At 46.7% G+C, this 20377-nt stretch overlaps 1 protein-coding gene across 6 annotated transcripts in view; it reads right to left on the reverse strand.

Annotated features, from left to right (window-relative positions):
- Positions 1 to 20377, reverse strand: part of KATNIP (katanin interacting protein) — a 134263-nt gene that overhangs the window by 15352 nt on the left and 98534 nt on the right. For all 6 annotated transcript variants that reach the window (XM_090024848.1, XM_090024850.1, XM_090024844.1 and 3 more), the window contains one exon: positions 17601 to 17773. In XM_090024848.1, the coding sequence (XP_089880974.1) occupies positions 17601 to 17773 (173 nt within the window). The remainder of the gene's footprint in view (positions 1 to 17600; positions 17774 to 20377) is intronic.

The raw sequence follows: 20377 nt of genomic DNA on the forward strand, positions 1-20377 counted from the left end.
GGCAGGCCCACATTAGGCAGTATTATAAAATACAACCCCTTGCAAAATAGAGGGAGCAGCAAGCCATGTACGTACAAGACAAAAACAGACAGACATACTTAAAAACACATGTACATAGGTTTTTAAGTATGTATGTCTGTTTTTGTTTTGTTTTCTGCCACCCAAGTATTGTCCAGGGAGCATAGGTGGTATAGATAGAAGCTGGATCAGTGGTTATTACTGGCGTGGAATTTGCTACATTTGTGTTCCTCCCAGAAGACTGATGATGATAAAATTCTCAAATAAAAGTTGGTGTCCATTCTAGAGGAAAAAGACAGAAGGATTGAAAGCAAAGGTATCTACAGTGTATGCTATTAGGGAAAAATTAAGACTTCTTGGATAAGAGAGAGGTAGTCACTGTGTTAGTTTGAAGCTGGTAAGAAGGCAGAGTAGATATGCATCTTTTAGACTAATTAAATAAGATCTATTTATCTATTGAGACAGACCACAAGCTTGGATAAGAGTCATGGTAAGGTAGCACAGGAGACCAAAGAGTAAAGACAACAAGTGGCAGCATATGGCTGTTAGAAGAAGGAGGATCCCCAGACATAAAGAAGTACAAATTGAAGTCAGCACCAGAACCAGAAGGAAATATGACTCTACATCCTGCTTGCCACCAAATAACTTGCCTAATCTGCATAACATGAACAGTTTCAAACAGGAGATTTTACCACACCTTCAACTCTCCTATGAAATATAAACTTTCATTTCTACCTAGGAGAACTTTTACAATATTTTCTCCTATGCCTGAAAGCTTGCAAATAAAGATTTTTTTTGCAAACATCTAGTTGGTCTAATAAAAATATCACTTCTACCACAAGTTCTGATTCCTTTTGCTTCGAGACCAATATGGCTATAATCTGGATACCTGGCACTTCTTTCATGTACTCTCCAGTGAAATACCTGGGGAAAAGGCAGAAGAAAAGATAGCATCAGGCAAAGAACAGAGGACCCAAAAGTCTAGAAGTGAAAGGTCCCAGCGTTGGAGACACCAAGACTATCTAAATTGATACTCTCACAGTGCCCAGCTGGCCTGTGACAGATGGGCAGGCCACCAAGGAGGCATACCAGGAAAGAACTTACAAGTGAATGTAAGAATTGGCCAGGAAAGTTAAGACAATTCGAATAGGTTCTATAGACCAAGGAAGCTGTTGGTCCACTGTTAAACAGCCAGGGTGAGCTCTAAGAAGATGCAAGGAAGGAGGAGCTGTTTCACAGCTGCTTTGCCTTCACAAAATTCACAAAAAAAAAGTAATCTGTAATTAGACAGCAAATAAGGATTATATGACTAAAGGGGACAAGTTGAGGGTTGAGATAACAAATCTGCAAGGGATCTGCAAATGTATTCTTGTCCAACTGCACTACAGGGGTAGGATCAAACCTTCCTATACAAATTCATTGTTCAATATATTAGTAAGACTACACAGTCAACCCTGACACAACCACAAGTTGCAACACTGTAGCCTGCCACAGGTAAAGCAGGGAGACTACAGCAGCCAATATCCTCAGTAATATAGCAGGTACACCTGTAATCAAACTGCTAATCCCCACCCCTGGTGACCATCTTGAGACCAGAAATCCTGCCCCTAACCCCTAACCTTTACCATTGGAAGGCCCACCCCCTGCCCAGGAAGTACTCCTTTTCGGAGGGGGGTTTGCAGCTTTTTAACCAGAAGTTCCACCCTGGCATGTGGTCCATGACATCAGAAGATCCACTGTTACACAAATTGCCAAGTGCTCAAGATCACAAGCAAGACTTTATAAAGGGGGATAAGACAAGGTGCCACGTTTATTGATCACGAGTTAGACATAGAAGTTTGGGCATACCATTCTTACAAACACACACACATCATCGTACACATCATTCCACACAGGCATACACATACACAGAACCACCATTTCATCCACACATGCACCAGATATAGTTACCAGCAATAGTTGCTCAGTATCAGCCCAGGATGACCAACCCAGGCTTATTGAGTAGATGATGATGATTTGAAGATAACAGCTGGAGCAGGGTAAACAGATGCATCTGTGCTCTGATGAAACAGCAGGAGTGTCCGCGTGTCCGACTGTGATAGTGCTCGTCCGGGCGTCCGCGGATATTGGTCTCATGCAATTTCCGGATGTAGCCCTGCTCCGGGTGCGCTCACGCCAGGTCCACCTGCCACGACTTTGATGTTCCTTGGTTCAGTGACGCGCGCACGTCCAGAAGCGGGACCACCCGTCGGGTCTAGTCCAGGGTCCCTGAGGGCTCCTTCCTCCCCTACACCGTCGCCTGGGCCTCCGTAGGTCAGTCCAAGCTGTCCAATGTTTTCCCCCCTCTGATGAGGTGAGGGACAACTCCTCAACGGAAACTCAAAGTTAACCCCCCCACCGGGGTCTGCCGGCCGTGGTCGAACCTTGCGGCCAAGGACCGCCAATGGCCGCTACCCACTACCGGCTGAGCCGGCGGGTGCTGGGGTGGGGAGCTCTCCCCAGCCTTCTCAATCCTGTCAATGCCTTCGGGGCCCTTCGCCCCTCGCGGCTTGCCCCTGCGGGGCCTTACCCTTGCCCCAGAACACTCTCGCTGGGCGCGGGTCTGCAGTCCTCTGCCGCTCCAAACTTCCGCCGTGGCTTCGCCTCCTCCCCGGCTCTTACGGGTCTCCTCTTCTCGGCGCCGCTTTAGTGCCCGCCAGCCCCCGCACCCACCTGGGGAAGGTAATTAGGCCTCCTGCCTCGAGGCGCCGCGGGGGGCTCGCAGTCCGAGCCGAACCCACTCGGCAACTGGGGCGTGCTCTCGCCCCAAGTTCGGCTGTGCTGCCGCTATCGCGCCCCGCGTCCTGCCGCTGCCGACACTTTCCAGGCATGCTCGGACCAGCCCTGCTAGTCCCAGGGCTGTCTGGGGCCGGGGCTCTTTCACAAGGACTGAAACAGACTCACCCAACTTGGCATTTTCAAAGTGTTCTTTTATAGGGATTGGCATCCTTTGTTTCAGTGCTTTGGGGTTTTTCCATACTCAGCTTCTGTTTTTGCGGTAGTTCCTCTTTTGTCTTCAGCTTATCTGAGCCTTGGAGTGTTTTTGCTGCCCGTCTGGCAGAATGGATGCATTTCTTCTCCCGGTTATCTTCTTTGTGTCCTAGGCCTAAAAGGGATTCTTCAGCCATTCATTAATTAGTTTACTGACTGGTAACTTACATTTGGCACCATGTTGCTTACATAAACAGTTAAATCTTCTTCTCCCATCTCTATACCATTCTCTCATCATTCACCCTTTTACGCTCACTCATACATAAAGGCTATACAGAGTTAATTCATTTACGTTGAGCAGAAGGATACACAATGGAGTTTTCAAGTTGCTTAGAGGACAAGACTAACATGGTTACAGTTCACTATTATTATACTATGTTAACATCAACTACATTAGTTTAGTTTAGTTCGTGCTACACCACCCCCTTGCCATGTTTGCCACTATCTTGATCCCAGAATCCTCTGCCCCCACTCGCATCATATGGTCTGTAACATCAGAAATCCCACCACCCTCACTGTCATGTTGGTCCCAGAATCTCTCACCCCCATTACAGCCTGTGACATCAGAAGTTCTACCCATCCTGCCCCAAAATCCACCTCCCACCACCATGTTGGCTTCCAAGTTGATCCTAGAATCCCTTGCCCCATCATATGGACCGTGTCATCAGAAAGTCCACACCTTGACTGTGAAACACTGCCCCTCATGCTGCATGACCTGCTGTAAGGCCCCAGAAGTTCCATGAAGCCATAAAGCACAGGTATAACCTATCAAGTAGCAAGGGGTTGCAACCTCTCTAATAACTTGCCCCATCACCCTCAACCAATTGAAAGGGTTTCGGGGCCACTGGACCTCCTACAGAATGGCACCAAACCAAATGGAACAAGACCTAGACTGGAAGTCCCAGGCTTGCCGCCTTTCCAAATCCTGTTGGGAAACTCTCCAAAGCAGGCCACATGTTTTCTGAGATGAGTCTAATGCAGGACAAACCAAATATGGATTCTTATGCTACAGAAGCCACAGACACTATTTCAGTATCTCAGCAGCAGTATAGATGAGATTTTGGTGGTTGAGACAGATTCCCGGACTCCCAAAAAAGGCCTGGAGACCATGGCAGAAGCAAATATGGATTCTTATACTACACCAGTAAGGCCCTTCATTCCTGCTTTACCATCAAGGCTTGCCAGACACCTGCCAAGAAAATGCTACCATAGCAATAGCTCTGAGGACTGAGAGATTCAGGAGAGTAGCCCCTTAGCCTAAGAGTTGCCAGAGATGCTTGAACCAGGGCAGGAGGCCCATGCTAGCATGCAGCAGTCCAGTGAACCTGATGCACAGACTCCCAGAGCAGATGCTGAGGATCCTGGATAGGAGGGGTGTCTTGTGCTGGACCCTGAGTGGAAAGAAGATGTCCCCAAGGGAACAGACATACTGGTAAATGCCTTCAAACATGGATGTGTGCCCTTAGGGGAGTTGGTGTAGGAGTTTGGGGGGACGGACCTTGATGGGGTTGGAATTAGCTAAAACTCCTGATATAGTGGCTAACTAGAGTTTTTCCTTTGAAATCCCTCTGTTGCTAGAAGAAGCCTGGCAATTGGGCATTGAAAGGGCAGTCTCTCACCTGGAAACAACTTTTTATTACATCAAAGGTGTGGCAGATGAGCAAGGTGGGCAGACTGCCCCTAGACAGGTGAGCAGGCCAATGTTGAGAGACATACACCTGTCACCATACATATTATGGTTACATTTTCTGTTTGATTGGACACTATCTTTACTCACTTGCCTTTTGGTCTTCATTACAGATGATCTATCTAGTGGGGAAACCACAAGCACCATATACAATTTTGGCACAGAAAGGGAAAAAATGATTTAAAAATGGAGGGGCCATCTGTGCACACGCACGCATGTATTATCTTTTCTATAAATCAAGCTTTTGAAATGCTGTGTGTGCTTTGAGCATGCGCTTTTTAAGCGGGAGGGGTTTTCTTTCAGACTTGTAGTATTTATATGAATTTAAGCTTAGTCATTCGTTTTCTGAAATTAAACTTTTGAAACTGTGTTTGTGTGGGGGGGGGTATTCATTTACTGAAATCAAGCTTTTGAAATGCTGGGTGTGCTTTGAGGATGTGCTCCTCCTCTTTTAATATATAGTCTGGGGTGTACAGTTGTGTGGTTTAATTTTGCTACAGGCTATTTATAGCATGGAATTTCTTTCAGACTTATAGCATTTATATGAAGTTAAGCTTTCTTTATATGAAAGTTAAGCTTTCATTTTTGTGGCCGACCCGAGGCCCCGCACGCCTGCCGGGGCCCTCACAGCCGCCCCCGGCCCGCCCGGCTCCAGGGCAGGTCAGCGGGACGAAGCTGGAATCGTGCCCGGGCTCCTGGAACTCCCGCCCGGCCTGGCCCTGCCAAGATCAGACCCCCAGTTGACAAGGCACTGGGGCACCGAACACGGACACCACTGCCCGGAGCAGCCTGGCACTTGAAGGGCTTAAGCATGCAGCAGACCCCCCTGCAGGTGAGAGCAGATCCAATCAGGCAGTCACATGACACATAGGGTATAAGACAGGGACAGGCAAAGGTCTGGCTCATGGGCTGGATCTGTCTGGCAGTGGAATCCATTTCTTAGTACCCCTGCCCGTGTATCTGGGGCCGGTCTCCATGGAGACCCCAGACACAGCTATGCTGTGACAGTGCAAAGCTGGAGTTGCCATGGAGGCCAGTCCCAGCCACACTGGCATGGCATGCAGCATGTGAAAGAAACTTGTCTGTTTGGAAATACTCACACCAAATCATGTGAAAGAGTAGAGAAGCTTGTCTCAATCCAGGCAAACCTTCAGTTTTTAGAAGTCCATGAAGATGATGAAAATGAAGGATAAGTATAAGCAGAAACTGCTAATACTGATAGCTCAGAATATTAGACTTGATTAGACAAAGTTTCATGTGGCAAAATTTGTATTCAGTGAGTCTTTGTTCCCCCCCACCTTTTCTTTTTCTCAGCTCTTTTTCTAAAAATGAGTGCTTTCTCTATCTACTTGACACTGTGGAGGAGACTAAGTCCAGAATCCATAATCACTTTTTTTGTTTTACTATAACATTGATAGTTTCTTCTATTTTCAACTTTAATATTTGCCTGCTTTTCATAAATTGGCAAAAACTAAGAGATGCTAGGTTCCTTTGAGTTCAGCAGCTCGTAGCTCCATTTGTAACAAAAATTAAAAACATTTTGAAGTAAATTTAATTAGTAAATTTGCAATTATTGTCTGAATAAACTATCTTTTTAAATTTAATAAGTATACCAAACATGATCATTTTATGAGCAAACCAAGTTATACATAATACATTTTATGTTCTTAAATACCAAAGTGAATTTAGATCTATAAAAGGGTGCTAAGAAAATACATATTGCATATATTTAATATTTTCCCCAAATTTCCATTTTTTCTTGAAAAAAAACCCTCGGAAAAAAACCCATTTTTTTCCTCATGGTTTCAAAATTTTCAGAAATGTTACATCTCTAATTAGTACTCTCTGAGTCCTACCCCACAGCCAGTTCCCCACCCACCTGTCTTGGAGTTAAGCCCACTATCCTCCAATTTTCTGTGAGGACATTGTGGTATACCAGATCAAAGGGCTTTTGGAAGTCAATGTCAACCTTCTCTCTCTTGTCCAGGTGGCGAGTTACCTGGTCGTAAAAGGAGATGAGGTTGGCGAGACAAGACCTGTCCCTGATGAAGCCATGCTGGCTGTCATTTAGAATCCTACCTTCTGCAAGCTTATTGCAGATAGACTCCTTGATGAATTTTTCTAAGATTTTCCCTAATATAGAAGTTAGGCTATCTGGCCTATAGTTACCCGAGTCCTCCTTCCTCCCCTTCTTGTAGATGGGCACAACATTGGCCCTCTTCCAGTCCTCAGTGACCTTTCCAGAGCACGAGTTGTGGAAAAGTTTCGTCAGGGGTTCAGCCAGCTCCTTCAGCACTCTTGGATAAAGTTCATCTGGTCCTGCTGACTTTTTTATGTCTAATGTTTTTAATTGATCACACACCAGTTCTATGGCAATAGTTGGAAGGTGGTAATTCCTACCCTGCTCATTCTGTACCCTACCTGGCATGATTTTCCCCTTTGCCTGGTGAAATACCAAGGCAAAGTAGTCATTCAGGAGTTCAGTGTTCTCTTGAGTGCCGGTAACCAGCTGTCCTGAGTTGTTGAGCAATGGCCCCACTCTCCCATTTGTTTTCCTCTTGTTCTCTACATACCTAAAGGACTTCTTGTTGTCCTCGATTCCCATTGCTACTTTAAGTTCAGTTGCCACTTTACCCTTTCTAATCTGTTCCCTAAAAGTGTGGGCTGTTGTTGTATAGTCCTCCTTGGTGCCTGCCCTGAGCTTCCATTGTTTATAAGCCTCTTTCTTCTTTCTTAAGAGGACCATATTTTCCTTGTTTAGCCAAAAGGGCTTCCCAGCCAATCTGCTACCTTTTCTCCACATGGGAATGGACTTCCTTTGTGTGCTTGACCCAGATTGTTTCAAGCTGTTCTTCTTTGGAGCTGATGTCAGCCTCCAGGGAGGTGTACTGCTCTTTAATGTAGAGAGCAACACCTCCATCATTCTTTCCTACACCGTCCCTTCTATGCAGGGCGTAGCCCTGTATGGCTATGCTCCAATAATGTCAGGAGTCCCACCAAGTCACCGTGATCCCTACTAGGTCGTACTGCCCGCTGGAGAATCAGAGGGCTAGCTCCTCCTGCTTGTTCCCCATGTTCCTGGCACTACTGTACAGGCACCTGAGTCCTTCTATTGAGACCCTTGGCTTCCTGTCATGCTGAAGGATAACTATTCCCTCAGCTCCTGCAAAGGTGGGTCTCCTAGTATCCCTGTGTCTGTGGAACTTCCTTGTATGTCTGTCCCCAACATTAGACTGGTCTCAGACAACGTAGCATATTTTGGAGGGTTTCCCAATAGGATTTGGAAAAGAGGTAGACCAGCGGCTTCCAGTCTAGGTCCCACCCCTATACTTGCTCCAGGTGGTTTGGTGCCATTCTCAGGGAGTTCCGATGGGAATGAAGCCCCTGATGATTGGTCAAGGGTGATGGAGGAAGTTGTTGGAAGGGTCATGGCCTCTTGCTACTTGATAGATCATGTCTGTGCCTCATGGCCTAAGAGGCCAGAATTTCTGGGGCCCCTGGGTGGGCAATATAGCATGAGAGATGGTGTTTCCCAGTCAAGGTGTGAACCTTCTGATGTCCCAGTCCATAGAATCATAGAATCATAGAAAATTAGGATTGGAAGGGACCTCAGGAGGTCATCTGGTCCAAACCCCTGCTCAAGGCAGGGCCATCCCCAACTACATCATCCCAGCTAAAGCTTTGTCTAACTGGATCTTAAAAACCTCCAAGGAAGAAGATTCAATTACCTCTCTGGGTAACCTATGTGGCAGAATGCCACCTCTGTCTTTTCCCAAAAGTCTGCTGACAATTTGGTTACCATGGTCACTGCAAAGCGGCAGACTCCTCTGCCCTCTCTCTTCAGGTAACCCTGAGTTATAACCTGAGCTGGATACATTCCTGAGGGAGTGGGGGAAACCTGCTCCCTCTGCCTACATGACTGGTATCACACACCTGGGTGGGGGGCTAAGGACCCTGCCAGTCTACCTGGCAACCAGTGATGCATTTCAAATTGGTTGGCTGGCACCTAACAGTTGCTGGCCTTCATTGGATCAGGTAAATGAGGTCATAAGGTCTATATAAGTTAAGGACTGCCCAGGAGGAGGAGAAGTAGCCATTATGAAAACTCACAGAGAGAAGCTGGACCATCTGAAGCTCACTCTCTCTCTTGAAACTCATAATCAGTGAACTGTTTGCCTCCAGAGGGAATCTCCACCTGCCTCTGGATGATACCTGTGAGTAAGCTACCCGAAATCTAACTAGATATATAGCTTGCAGTAACTCAGATGCGTGATCAAAGGCTACTCCAGCCAGCCTGTTTGCTCTATGGGATTTCTCTGATACGGCTCTACCCTGTACCCTATTCCAAACCTACTTCTTGTAACCACTAAAGTTCTCCTTTGTACCTAGCATGGGAGACTCATTGGGAGAGGGTCTAAATTATGCCTTTGGGTCCTCTTGGTTTGGCTGACTAAGGGAGAACACTATTTGTGCTCCAGACTAAGAGAAGCACATCAAGCTCTTGTAGGGGGTAAGGGCTAATAGGCCTGTTTCCCAGAGGGCACAGGTCCAGGATCAGTCCAGACTCCGGTTGGTGGCAACATTACCCCCAGGCTAGTGGGTGTGCTCAAGGAAGGGGGTTGGCCAGACTTCAGGCTCCCCCATGGAGGCTCTCAAAGCCTGGAAGGTGGTTGGGCACAGTGAGGTGGGTAGCTCAGTGCAGAAGCACCCCCTACTGGCCCGCCACAACCTGTTCCGGTGTTTTCCTATCCTTCGACTGAGAAAATTCTTCCTAATATCTAATCTAAACTTACCTTACTGCAGCTTGAGACCGTTGCTCTTTGTTCTGTCATCTGCCACCAGTGAAAACAGTCTAGCTCCATCCTATTTTGAATGCCCCTTCAGGTAGTTGAAGGATGCTATCAATTCCCCTCTCAGTCTCCTCTTCTGTAGACTAAATAAGCCCAGTTTCCTCAGCCTCTCCTCATAAGTCATGTGCCCCAGTCACCTCACCATTTTTGTTGTCCTCTGAAGGACTCTCTCCAGTTTGTCCACATCCTTTCTGTAGTACGGGGGTGGAGAACTGAACACAGTACTCCAGACATGCTCTCACCAGTGCTGAATAGAGGGGAATAATCACTTCCTTGGACCTACTGGCAACACACCTACCAATGCAGCCCAGAATGTTGTTAGTCTTCTTGGCAATGAGGGCATACTGCTGGCTCAGATTCAGCTTATTGTCCACTGTAACCCTCAGGTACATTTCTGCAGAGCTGTTGCCCAAACAGTCAGACCCCAGCCTGTACTGGTGCATGGGATTGTTCTGTCCTAAGTGCAGGAATTTGCCCCTGTCATTGTTGAATCTCATGAGATTTTTTTGGTCCAATTTTCCAATTTGTCTAGGTCACTCTGAATCCGAGCCCAACCCTCCAATGTATCTACTACCCCCAGCTCGGTGTCATCTGCAAATTTCCACGTTGTTGATGAAGATATTGAACAAAACCAGCCCCAGGACTGTCTCCTGGTGCACTCCATTTGATAGAGGCTGCCAACTGGCATTGAGCCATTGATTATTACCCTCTGAGCCTGCTGCTCCAGCCAGTTTTCTATCCACCTTATAGTCCATTCATACAACCCATACTTCCTTAGCTTACCTGCGAGAATGTTTGAGACTGTATAAGAAGCCTTGATAAAATCAAGGTATATCATATTCACTGATCTCCCCGCATTCACAGAGACAGTCATTTCATTGTAGAAGGCAATCAGGTTGGTCAGACATTACTTGTCCCCCGTGAGTGGATGCAGGTGTTGCCATAGATGTAGTCTTTCTGAACTTCAGCAAAGCCTTTGACACCGTTTCCCACCCCATCCTCATTAAAAAATTGGGCGGCTGTGGCATTGATGCCTACACAGTCAGATGGATTGCATATTGGCTGAAGGGTTGTACTCAGAGGGTGGTAGTGGATGGGTCATATTCAACATGGGGAAAAGTGGGCAGCGGAGTCCCCCAGGGCTCGGTCCTTGGGCCCGCGCTGTTCAATTTCTTTATCAGCGATTTGGACAATGGGGTGAAAAGCAACCTGTTTAAATTCGCTGATGATACCAAAATTTGGGGTGAGGTGAGCACGCTAGTAGGGAAGGAAAGACTGCAGCAAGACCTGGATAGGTTATAGGGGTGGGCTAGCAAAAGCACTTGGGCAGTAGTAACCAACAGCACACTTATAAGATAGGAAACTCCCTTCTTGAGAGCACGGAGGCAGAAAGGGATCTTGGAGTCATTATTGACTCCAAGATGAACATGGGCCGACAATGTGAGGTCACGGTTGGCAGGGCGAACCAGACCTTGTCATGCATCCACAGGCACATCTCTAGCAGGGACAAGTAGGTGATTCTCCCCCTCTATGCAACACTGGTCAGGCCACAGCTGGAGTACTGTGTCCAGTTCTGTGTGCCCCACTTCAGGAGGGATCTGGACAACATTGAAGGGGTCCAGAGGAGGGCCATCCGCATGATCTGGGGACAACAGGGCAGACCCTACAATGAGAGACTGTGGGACCTGAACAGGTTCAGCTTTCACAAGCGAAGACTGAGGGGGAACCTGGTGACCATCTGTAAACTCACTGGGGGGACCAGAAGGGTTTGGGAGAGACCTTGTTTCCCCTAGCGCCCCCTGGCATAACAAGGAATAACGGACACAAGTTGTTGGAGGGTAGGTTTAAATTAGACATCCATAAGAACTACTTCACAGTTAGGGCGGCTAGGAGCTGGAACCAACTTCCAAGGGAAGTGGGGCTGGCTCCTACTCTGGGGGTCTTTAAGAGGAGGCTTGATGCCTACCTAGCTAGGATAATTTGAGCCCAGTTTTTTCTCCTGCCCAGGCATGGGGTTGGACTTAAAGATCTACAAGGTCCCTCCTGACCCTACTTCTATGATTCTATGATTCTTTGAGTCCATGCTGACTGTTCCTAATCACCTTCTTCTCCTCCTCCAAGTGCTACAAGATGGATTCCTTGAGGATCTACTCCATGATTTTTCCAGGGACTGAGGTGAGGCTGACTGGTCTGTAGTTCCCTGGATCCTCCTCTCCCCCTTTCTAAGATATGGGCACTATATTTGCCCTTTTCCAATCATCCAGGACCTCTCCAGATCACCATGGCCAGTGGCATTGCAATCACATCAGCCAACTCCCTCAGCACACTTGGGTGCATCCCATACAGCCCCATGGACTTCTATATGTCCAGGTTTTCTAAATAGTCCCTAACCTGTTGTTTTGCCACTATTGGCTGCTCATCTCTTCCCCAAACTGTGCTGCCCGGTGCAGTAGTCTGGGAGCTGACGTTCCCTGTGAAGACTGAGGTGAAGAACACATTGAACACTTAGGCCTTTTCTCCATCCTCTGTCACAAGTTTGCATTGCACATTCAGTAAGCTTTCCCTCATCCTCCTCTTGCTACTGACATACTTGTAGAAAACCTTCTTGTTACCCTTCATATTCCTTGCTAGCTGCAACTCCAATTGTGCTTTGGCCCTCGTGATATCATCCATGTATGCCCAAGCAATGCTCTTATATTCTTCCCAGTTATTTGTCCATGTTTCCACTTCTCATAAGCTTCCTTTTTGTGATTTAGTTTACTGATGAGGTCCCTGGTCTTCTGCTGTACTTGATAGTCTTCCTGCACATTGGGATGGTTTGTTTCTGCATTGTCAGTAAAGTACAGCCAGCTCTCCTGGGCTCCCCTCCCACTCAGTCTTGCTTCCCAGGGGATCCTGCCTATGAGTTCCCTAAGCAAGTCAAAGTCTGCTTTTCTGAAGCCCAGGGTCCTTACTCTCCTGCTCTCCACCTTTCCTTTCATCAGGATCCTAAACACTATCATCTCGTGGTTGCTCCTGCCCAAGCTGTTATCCACTACTACATTCCCCACCAAGTCTTCCCTGTTTGTGAGCAGCAGGTCAAGAAAAGCATGGCCCTTAGTTGGCCGCTTCAGCACTTGCACCAGGAAGTTGTCATGAACACTCTCCAAAAACTTCCTGGATTGCCTGTGCACCGCTATATTGTTCTTTCAGCAGATATCAGGGTGACTGGAATCCCCCATGAGAATCAGGGCCTGTGATTGGGACACTTCTGCTAGCTGTTTGAAGAAAGCCTCATCCACCATTTCCTCCTGTTCTGGTGATCTATATCAGACCCCCCCACCACAACATTACCCTTGGTTCTCTTCCCTCTAACCTTAACCCAGAAACTTTCAACAGGCCTATCTCCAGTTTCAGAGTGAAGCTCTGAGCAACCATATGGCAGTTTTACATATAGTGTTACTCCTCCTCTTCTTAATAAACTTAAAGTGCAACTCTTTTGCTTTTCTTAGTAAGGAGGGTTTAAAGCCCTCCTCACTAGGTTAGCAAGCCTGTCTGCAAAGACACTCTTTCCTCTCTTTGTCAAGTGGATCCCACCTCTTCACAGCATTCATTCTTCTTGGAAAACATCCCATGATCAAAGAATCCAAAGCCCTGCTGGCAACATCGCCTGTGCAGGCAGGTGTTGATCTTCAGGATGCACCTGCTCCTGCTTGGGCCATTTCTCTTGACCAGAAGGATAGATGAGAACACGACCTGAGCCCCAGACTCCATCACCCTTGCACCCAGAGCCCTGTAGTCACTTTTGATATACTCAGGGTCTCCCCTGAAAGTATCATTGGCGCCTACATGGATGAGCAGCATGGGGTAGTAGTAAGAGGGCTGGATGAGTCTCAGTAATCCCTCCATGACATCTCTGATCCATGCTCCAGGCAAGCAGCAGGCTTCCCAATACAACAGATCAGGTCAGAAGATGGGTCCCTCCGTCCCCTGCACAAGGGAGTCTCCAACCACCACCACTGATCGCTTCTTCTTGGTAGCAATTGTCTCAGTCCATCCCATCTTGGTGAGTTGTGGTCTGTCTTCCTCCACCAATGGAATGTGCTGCTCCCTCTGTGCTGCTAGGGCTGTATATCTGTTCTCTAGACAAACCACTGCAGGTGGAGGTGAAGATCTCTGCATGCTGCCAGAAGTCACAAGCTGCCAGATTCCACCGTCTTGGGTGTCCATGTCCTCTCACTGTAGTACCCTCATGCCCCAGCCATCCCCAGTCACCACGTACACATGCATTTCGCTGTAGGATATAGTAAATCACTCCGGTGTAAGATAGTACCTGTCCTGGATAATACTATCCTACAGCAGGATTAATTAATTTACTGCACCATAATAGGGGTGCACATGTAGACAGTGACACTTTACTGCAGAGCTAATTAGTCAACCCTGCAGTAAGATGTAAATGCACCCAGTGGGCACGTCTATACAAGATGCTAACTGCACAGTAGCCAAATAATACTGTACAGTAGCACATCACAGTACCAACGGTGCTAACATGCTACTACTGTACAGTATTATTAAGCTACTGCACAGTAGCATCACTTAAAAGGTGTTCACTGGCCCTACTGTGCAGTGGCTATGGTTACTGCACATTTATTTAGTATGTGATTATACAAGTATCTATCAAATAGAGAAAGGCAATATCAAGCTTGCTCTCTGCTTCTTGGTCCTATATATCTGCATCTCTTGACTGAATAATGTCTAAGCTGTGGCCTAATCATAGTACACTGTACTGGGCAGTACATCCAAAACATCTCTGGGTGAGGAGGGCCTAGAATCTGGGTCTTCTGCTTCCCGAGCAGGTGTCATTACCACTAGGCTACTGGGATAAAATATGGAGGTCTCTCCTTGTTATGATGTTCTGGCTACAATTTTAGGCTCACCCAGGTACACATGTACAGAACTGCATACCTGCCCAGCTAGAATGCATATTACTAAGCATGCTCAGTAGTTGGGTGGAAGTTTGCGCATCCATATTGCACATGGAATAGGATCACTAACTGTACATAAGTGCCCAAAACAGGTAGTTATGCAGCTCTGTAACAGTCATCAATGTGAGTAAAGCAAAAAAGGATTCTGTCCTATGTATATAAAGTGAAATACATCGCCTTCTTGATTCTGGCCATCTACATTAGAATCTTGCCAGAACCTATATATTAGATATATAGTAGGTAAAACAGGATTTAGACCTTTGTCTTATCTCTCTCATACCTTTTTCTTACAAGTTTCTGCTAAGTTCCACTTGACTCAAGCTTCCCACTTCTGGGCTGGGGAGGACAGACAACCCTGAAGCATTCCCTGTGTCTCTCCCTTTTGTCACAGATTTCATAGACATTATGGCTGGAAGAGACCTCATAAGATCACTGGATCCAGCCCTCTGCCCAAGGGGTAGGAAGTCAGCTACGGTCAAAGGACCCCAGCAAGATAGGCAACCAAATATTTCTTGAAAGTGTCCAGAGTAGGTGCTTGCACTACCTCTGGGGGGAGTCTATTCCAGGCCTTCGGAGCTTGGACAGTAAAGAAGTTTTTCCTTATGTTCAGCCTAAAATGGTCTTTCAGGAGTTTGTGACCATTGGACCTTGTCTTCCCTCGGGGTGCTCTGGTGAACAGGCATTCCCCCAGACCCTAATGCACACTCCTGGGGTACTTACAGGCTGCCACCAAGTCACCTCTGAGCCTGCACTTCTCCAGGCTGAAGAATCCCATGGCTCTCAGCCTCTCTTCATCAGGTCTGTTCTCTTGCTCTCTGATCATGCATGTAGCTCTCCTCCAGACTCTTTCAAGCTTCTCCACATCCTTTCTGAATTGTGGAGCCCAGAATTGTACACAGTACTCCAGCTGTGGCCTCATCAAGGCCGAGTACAGTGGAAGGATGACATCCTGGGTCTTGCTTGAGATGCATCAGTAGATGCAAGCCAGAGTTTTGTTCATTTTGCTGGCTGCAGTATCGGATTGGTAGCTCATGTTCATCTTGTGGTCATTCATAACCCCCAAGTCTCTTTCAGCTGTGGTGCTAGTGAGAGTAGCACTGCTGAGCCTATAAGTGTGATGCAGGTTTTTTCCCCCCCAAAGGTGGAGTACCTTGCATTTCTCTGTACTGAATGTCATCAGGTTTTCATCCACCCACCTTGCAAGTCTATCGAGTTCAGCCTGGATCAACAGCCAATCCTCAAGTGTGAAAACACTTCCCCAAACTTTGGTGTTGTTAGCAAACTTAGCCAGTTTGCTTCTGACGCCAGAGTCCAGATTATTTATAAAGATATTGTGAGAGAGAGAAGGAGCCAGCAGGCTCTAAAGCTCCCAGGCTAAGCAGAGGGTCAGCGGCCCCAGGTCTGCAGTGCCAAGGAGACCGACAGAAATTCCCCTTACCCAGGTGTGTTGGGAAGGGAGGGGCCGATATTTCCCCCACTGGTATAAAGAAGAGGCCAGGACTGGAAAGTGGCAGCAACGCAGAACCAGAAAGAGGAGGAGGAGGAGGTGGAGCACACCGGTGCACACTGCAGGGAATGCTGAAAGTAACATTGAGTGCTGGTAGGAGCCTCTGGCAGACAGCAAAACCCCAGCGGGGTTTTGGAACCCAGTTTACTGGCCCCTGCGGGGAGTAGAATTGTTTGTTTACTGGCTGGGAGCTGGCTGAGCCCGGCAGGAGAAGGGTACCATAATAACCCTAATAGAGGGGCACTACTGACTTTGGGGTACCGTAGTCCCTGTAATAGGGGCACAGTCCAATAGTGAACATAAGCGGTTAAAAAGGAATCTCGTCAAGCCCTATAAGGGGGCTCTCTGAGAGCCAACAAAGGGGTGCTTGACCCCTCGAAGGTCAAGTTTGACTTGGAAGGTGGCTGCAGACAGACAGAGCAGCTACACAGATCAGGGGAGCCTTCTTGGTTGTCGTGTTTGTTTTGATTGACCTTTCTTTTGTGGATTATCTAGGAGGAACTGAGGATACGTGGCCGGACCAGCTGGTTGGCCTCCACCCGGTGGAATGGGTGAAGGTGTAGGGGTGGCGGAGCCCTCAGAAACTCGGGACCTCGCAAGACGCCGGGGAGACTCATAATTGGACTACACACGAAGGCATCTGAACCAACTCCATTAATATCAAGTTGTGGCAGACAAAGCGTATGCGTGTGAGACCCTAATTATAGCTGATGACACCCTAGGCAAGTAGCAGGCAGTGCCTGTTAGGTCCACAGGGGATCCCCGACAGACATTAAAGAGTACAGGTCTGAGAACGGAGCCTTGGGGGAGTGCCATCACCGAGTGCTGTGTTGATTCTGTTCCATCAACTACCACTCTCTGGGCCTGACCTCAGAGCCAGTTCCCTAGGCATCGGACTGTAGGGTAGTTGAGGCTGCAGTTGACCAATTTTTCCATGAGGACATCATGGGACACCAGGTCAAGGGCTTTTTGAAAGTCCAAATATATGATACCTCTCACACTATTCCTCCTCTGAGCAGTTGCAACCTGCTTCTCCCCTTCTTCCTGTCTAGGAAGAAGCCTTGAAGAATTTAGCATCCCTTGACTCCTAGCCTTGTGCCCAGGGCAATAAAAATAAAAGCTAAGTAATAAATCAACTCATTACAATGGAAGTTAGATCAGCTCATAAGTGATTAGTGACAATCTTTTTTCCGATGCCTGAAGAAGGGTGTTTGTGCCTGAAAGCTTGCAATTTTTTGTTGTTGTTGTTGCAAAAATGTAGTCTAATAAAAGATATCATCTCTACCATGAGTCCTGGTGACTATGATTGCATTGGGTAAACACTGAAAACATAGTTTTCCCTATTGCTGAAATCAAGGTATCTCAAGAAAACACGTGGAAAAATAACCCTGAGAAGGACAATTTAAGAAGTATTAAGACACACCTGCATCCACTGTTTAAGATCTTGAACTAAAGCAGTTCCTGATCTGTGTTTAGGGAATAGAAATCATCTAGCTAATGAGGCCCTTGGATTAATCTTTTTCTAGTTCAGTACTCTAACATACCCTTTGATGACTCTCAGAAGTCTCCTGCCTCCTACAAAGGATTGCTTTTTGCAGTACATCATTTTCAAGCTGCATAGCTTCAATAATAGAAGAAGCAGAATGTTCACGGTTCTTCTTCTGGCACACATTCTTTTGAGTTGCTGACAATGGCCCATCCAGTTGACTTAATGGCCCTGAGAACAAAAAGAAGCATATAATATTTGCTGATCTCCTGATTCAAATATGGAACACTATAAAAAAAAACAACCCTGTGGCTGAAATATGTGATTTAATGACTAACAATGGACTGAAGCACTGCCTTGCAACCAAGGCCAAGTAACAGACAACATGTGTTTAGCACTGTTTTTATATTACAATTCCAGGTTTTATTCACCCTGCACTACTGATGAAATAAAGGCATTGTAAGAGAGTGAAAGCTAACTAATTGAGAAGCCAGGGATTTTTTGTTCAAAACTCTTTTTTTGTCTTTTTTCACAATTATTTCATGAAGATACCTAATAAACATTTAATCAATAGGAAGACTAAGGGTTCTGGCAAATGTTACATTTGCAGCATGATAAATGTCTTTTTAATAACTGAAATTATGCAAGAAATCTTCCACTGCCCAAAAAAGAATATCTCTGCTTTGCAACTAATCACAGTCACCCAAAGTTATTGTCTGGATTATAGAGAACTACCATTTATTGAGTTATTCTGAAGATCTAATAGTTGATTTAGAGATGCTGCATTCCTGTCAGCACCTTTACACCACAGAGAATACGTCTTCTTAAAGAAAAAGGGTAAACACAGGAAAGGAGGAACATAGAAAGGGAAAGGAAGAAATTTTCATCCAATAGGGAAAGGGGGACAGGTGGCATGTAGAGACAATGGGCTTCCTCCTATTCCCACTGGAGTCAATGAAAGTTTGAGGTTGGCTGACATAGAGAAATAGGCACCAGCAAAGAAAAATATCACCCTCAGGATATTAGGGACGTAAGTTTACAGTAGAGACACCTTCTGAACCAAGGCAGGGAAGAAGAGTGGAAACTGAATGCATGAATGACGTGTACTCCCGGAGGCTGTGGGGGCATGGCAGCAGCTATGTCAGCAGCAGGGGTGTGGCAGTGGCAAGCAGGGACCACCCACAGGTGGCTGCACTGACATCAGCAGCAAGGGCAGGCTGAGTGGGGACTGCCCGCAGGCGGCGATGGCAGTGTTGGCAGCGAGGGGGAGGGTGTTACCCATCAGCTCTGTGTTCTTGGAGAACCCTGGCATAGGATGCAGCATGTCTGACTCACAAAGAACTCTGCCCCTCCCCACCTCTGCCTGAACAAGAACTGATTAGAGGAAGGACTTACAAAAGACAAGGAAGATGCAGTGGGAGACACACCTAAACCCCTCCAGACAAAGTTGATAGGAGTGAAACTCCCCTGGTCTCATTTGCATCAGAGACAGAACCAGATGACAATTCATTTAAATGGGAGATGGGACAGGCATGCACCTTCATTAGCATTGAGGTTGGAGAACAGAGATTCCAAGGCAAGGACCGCACTGAATTCTGGGATCAGAAAAGCAGGGGAGCCCTGCATGATGGGGAATCCTTGCTCCAAATGCTAATCAACCCACATTTACACACAGCTCAGCATTTATCAGACCAATTCTAGTAATGACTCCTCTGCTGGTATCCAAAACACTGAATCTGCCTTTCTGTATTGTGACCTCCCTCAGGGTATTGCCACCCATAGCCAGGAGTGATCAATTCCTATTATCCACCATATGAGCCATTGTTTACCCATAAACAAACCTATTGTTCTCCCTTGAGCCATTGTTAGTTCTCTCCAAAACCCCTATCCAAACCTCAAGTTTCTGTACTGGTGCTTGGATCCAAAAGCTGCACTAGTTCCACTCCTTTTCTGCCTGTAATTTATCCATTGATCATGTTCAGAACTCTGCCCATCTGCAAGCTCTAACAAACACCTGGGAACATCAACTGGTTCAAGCTTCACTGAGTGGTGAGACCCCAACTCTCTCTCTCTCTCTCTCTGACTCCAGGAACCTGACTTTTATTCTCTTACTGCAGGCACAGATTTCTAAACCTGACTTTTGCTTTCTCATTCCAGAAACAGCTTTCTAAACCGGACTTCTACTGATCTTTCTCTCTCTCTCTCTCTCTCTCTCTCTAACTCCAGGAACCTGACTTTTATTCTCTTACTCCAGACACAGCTTTCTAAACCTGACTTCCACCAATCAAACTCGAGCTAGAGTTCCCCCAAAAGCTAACTGTAACTAGGTAATATTGTAACTGCTTATTTATCTCTCTTGTATGGCTGTTATTACTGGTATCATCATAAGTTCATACACCTGGCAATAAATAACTTTTGTGGTCAAGCTGGTTGCTTCACTCTCTCTGAACCTCACTTACTCTTTCTTCCCCTTGAATTCACCATTTGCTCTGCAGCAGTGCTTCTTTTACCTAAGCCAAAGATCCCTGTAAAGCCCAATACTACAGTGGGGTTTGCTCATCAAGGGGGTTTGTCCCAGCTACCAGTGGAGGGTTCGGGATTGAGAGTATGGTCGGGGGTAGAAAGGTAAGAAAGGTTTATTGACCTAACAAAAACACAACTACGTGAAGTATACTAAGACAGATAATGACAGACAATAATAATTTGCATCAGCAACTTATCGGCAGTCCCCTCTGATGCCTGATGTATGACAAGTTTCTTTTTCCACAAAGCTCAGCAAAGTCAGGCATCCCCAATTAGCACTGTCCGAGAGGTACCGCAAAGGACCCTGGTATT

This window comes from Crocodylus siamensis, chromosome 12, assembly GCF_052110815.1.
Source record: "Crocodylus siamensis isolate JL-2025a chromosome 12, ASM5211081v1, whole genome shotgun sequence".
NCBI lineage: Eukaryota > Metazoa > Chordata > Crocodylia > Crocodylidae > Crocodylus > Crocodylus siamensis.